This window comes from Poecilia reticulata, linkage group LG2, assembly GCF_000633615.1.
Source record: "Poecilia reticulata strain Guanapo linkage group LG2, Guppy_female_1.0+MT, whole genome shotgun sequence".
NCBI lineage: Eukaryota > Metazoa > Chordata > Actinopteri > Cyprinodontiformes > Poeciliidae > Poecilia > Poecilia reticulata.
In genome coordinates, this window is record NC_024332.1 from 20,822,622 (window position 1) to 20,826,335 (window position 3,714).

General features: G+C 41.5%; 1 protein-coding gene across 10 annotated transcripts; it reads left to right on the forward strand.

The window, feature by feature from the left end:
- The first annotated feature begins 298 nt into the window (after nucleotides 1-298).
- Nucleotides 299-2,784, forward strand: pomca (proopiomelanocortin a). Of its 10 annotated transcripts, none has more exons than XM_017308413.1 (4): nucleotides 299-408; nucleotides 678-798; nucleotides 1,906-2,154; nucleotides 2,443-2,784. In XM_017308413.1, exons 2-4 carry the CDS (start codon nucleotides 682-684, stop codon nucleotides 2,626-2,628), a joined length of 552 nt encoding a protein of 183 aa, XP_017163902.1. In that variant the 5' UTR covers nucleotides 299-408; nucleotides 678-681; the 3' UTR covers nucleotides 2,629-2,784. The 10 variants fall into 10 exon arrangements, with proteins under 10 accessions (XP_017163902.1, XP_017163912.1, XP_017163916.1 ...); XM_017308423.1 differs by having other exon boundaries at nucleotides 2,446-2,784; XM_017308427.1 differs by having other exon boundaries at nucleotides 1,906-2,151.
- Nucleotides 2,785-3,714: the final 930 nt, after the last annotated feature.

The window sequence follows — 3,714 nt, forward strand, 5'->3', positions numbered from 1 at the left end:
CTGCCGCGGTTACCGCATCACACCTTTGCGCTAATCCGACAAACCGGCCTGTGGCCTTTCACACAGGACGCACATGACATGCTTAGATTATTATTAAGCCCTGAAAATGGAAAAAACATCATCAGACATTTAAGAATAAAGAAATAAAAACTGGGAAGAAAAAAATGTTTTTGTGATGGGAGGAAGAGGAGGGAGGAAGATGCTCCATTGATTGGTAGTGTGTGTGTGTTTGACCACCATGAATGACGCTACGCTCCGTGTGTGTGTGTGCGTGCGTGTGTGTGTCCTTGACAGGCAGGATATAAACGAGCCGCTCTGAGCTACAGAGGACAGAAGCTACCAAGAAGAAGTCTTCACCTCCCAGAATCCACCAGCAATAAGAAGCAGCAGAAGAAACATCAATCTGCAGTGAGTTTTAATTTTTCACTGTGTTCACCAGAAATTAAAATGTTTTGATTCAATAAAACAGAAAAGTAAGTTTTTAGCTAAAACCTTAAAATAATTTATTTTTAAAAATCTCACTTGAAATGTTTTATTTTAATTCATGATAGCAGTTTWATTATTAACTATATTCATAAAAATGTTCAGTATTTTATTTCTGTTTAATATTCATCTCATTTTGTACAAAAAGTGGATAAAAATGAGGTGAAATGTTCTGGTTTCTGATTGGTGGACAGGATCATGAGTCTTGCGTGGCTATTGGTGGCCGTGCTGGTTGTGGGCGGAGCCAGAGGAGCAGCCAGCCAATGCTGGGAGAGTCTGAGCTGCCAGGATCTGAACAGCGAGAGCAGCGTGATGGTAAAATGATCCATTAATATTAAACCATCCAGGAACATATTTACATTATTTAAGCTAAACTCACACCAGAATCACTTTAAACTGTTAAATATTAATCAATATTTATTTGTTTTCAATAAATCAAAGTTAAAATAAAANAATGTTCTGGTTTCTGATTGGTGGACAGGATCATGAGTCTTGCGTGGCTATTGGTGGCCGTGCTGGTTGTGGGCGGAGCCAGAGGAGCAGCCAGCCAATGCTGGGAGAGTCTGAGCTGCCAGGATCTGAACAGCGAGAGCAGCGTGATGGTAAAWTGATCCATTAATATTAAACCATCCAGGAACATATTTACAACATTATTTAAGCTAAACTCACACCAGAATCACTTTAAACTGTTAAATATTAATCAATATTTATTTGTTTTCAATAAATCAAAGTTAAAATAAAATAATCTGATCTGTTCCTCCAGGATTTTTTATTAGAGATTTAAATTACAGGTTTTGTGGAAATAAATTATAAATATTTGCAGTGAATTTTGTGTTATTTGTGCTAATTTATAACAGTAAATGAGACAGCAGAGGAGTAAAATAAATACTGCCACCTGCAGGTGGGAGGTAGCATCACCATAAACTCAMAATGATGCATTAGTGTGGAAAAAAAAGTGATTTATTTTTGATTTTATGTGAATTTTTTCTGAAAAAACAGAATAAAAAAATTCATTGAAAAATGAGTTTTGTTGATAACTAATCTAGATTGTTGAGAATAATGTAGTTCCATAAAGTTTAACTGAAGATCATCATTCCATCGTTTCCCGGTTCCCTCCAAGTTTCATCTTTTTTTATTAATCTGTTTTATTATTTTATTAATCTGTTAAAATTATTTGGTAAAAAATCTTTTTAAATTTTACTTTAATGTTTTTTGCTTCCTCTGCCTACATCCCCCAGAATGCTGTGCAGTTGCCGCATTATTATTGATTGGTATTGACCAAACTCAATATTTCAGATGTGGTCCAGAAATGTTTATTATTAAAAGTTTAATTTTRTTTTGCAGTTACTGTAATATAACTTTAGATCAGCATTAAGGCTTAGTTGGATAAAGTCAGTAAATCTGACCCTGTGGGGTTGGTAGGACTGTCTCCACGCCTGCCGCTCTGACCTGACGGCCGAGACGCCCCTGGTCCCAGGTGAYGCCCACCTGTCGCCGCCCCCCGACCCCGCCGCCCCGCAGGCCAAGCGCTCCTACTCCATGGAGCATTTCCGTTGGGGGAAGCCGGTCGGCCGCAAACGCCGCCCCATCAAGGTCTACACGTCCAACGGCGTGCAGGAGGAGTCGGCCGAGGCGTTCCCCGCCGAGATGAGGAGGCGCAGTGACGAAGAGNGGATAAAGTCAGTAAATCTGACCCTGTGGGGTTGGTAGGACTGTCTCCACGCCTGCCGCTCTGACCTGACGGCCGAGACGCCCCTGGTCCCAGGTGAYGCCCACCTGTCGCCGCCCCCCGACCCCGCCGCCCCGCAGGCCAAGCGCTCCTACTCCATGGAGCATTTCCGTTGGGGGAAGCCGGTCGGCCGCAAACGCCGCCCCATCAAGGTCTACACGTCCAACGGCGTGCAGGAGGAGTCGGCCGAGGCGTTCCCCGCCGAGATGAGGAGGCGCAGTGACGAAGAGGAGGAGGAGGAGGAGCAGCTGCTGCAGGAGAAGAAGGACGGMTCCTACAAGATGAAGCACTTCCGCTGGAGTGGGCCGCCAGCGGGGAAACGCTATGGAGGATTTATGAAGAGCTGGGAGGAAGGGAGGCAGAAACCGCTGGTCACGCTGCTGAAGAACATCATCAACAAGGAGGAGCAGATGTAGCCAATGAGACGCTGCGACACGCCAGGGGTTCAGCCAATGAGATGCTCCGACACGACAAGGGTTCAGYCAATGAGACGCTGCGAGGGATTTCATATTTATGGCTCCATGTAAATAACTGTATTTATTATATGAGTTATTTGCAAGCAAAAGGAAAAACGTGTTTGTCTTTTGTTCTGTTTCTTTAAAAACAGGTCAGTGGCCTATTCAAAGTAAGGCCATTAAATTCAACTTTAAAACTAAATAATCTGATCTGGGAACAAACACAAACATTTACTGTGTTTTAACTCCATTTGAACCAAAAATGAACCAAAGGAACTGTTCAGTTCTGAACTGTTCAGTGCTGAACTGTTTCCTGTTCGTCTGGTTTTATCGGCGTTTCCTCTAAATATTCATGTTTCCACCTGGAGACGAGACGAAACCTGTCAGGATATTTCAATGTTTGAAAGTTAAAATCATCCTGACAGAAACGAGAGTTTCAGGATGTTTTAAAGCTCCGTCACTTTAAACACAAAGAAGATGCAACATGTGGATTCTGAATAATAAATCACCTTTAAGGTTTTCACGTAAAAAAATTTGTTCAAACCTAGAGGAAATGTAAGAGGTTCTGCAGAGGAGCTRGTCTGGAGAACCAGAACTTTAAAACAAAACAAAGATCTGAATATTATGATCAGAAACTAGATAATTGACTTTTATTCCTTAAATTCAGTTCAGCTGCAAATTGAAGCYACTTAATCATTAAAAATGACTTTTTTATTATAATTTAGTCCCTTTCATACACTCTCACTTCCTCCTTCGATATATTTTGATGCTGAAGTTGTTGCAGGAATGTCACTGTCCTGATAAATTCATGCTGCAGTTCAAGGTTCCTCCACAAGAGGGAGACATCCTGTAACCAGACAGGTAGATTCTGGGTCCACGTGATGCTTTTAYGGSCTGTTGGTTTTTGTACTTTTKAGTTTTTTATGTTGTTTCYGTTTCCAGTTTTTTTCTCATTTCATTTTCAAACTGGGACCGATAAATCCTCACTTCTATAAGTGATCCTGTTGCTGTAAATTTGACACGATTTGCTTTTAAATGTGAAGAAAT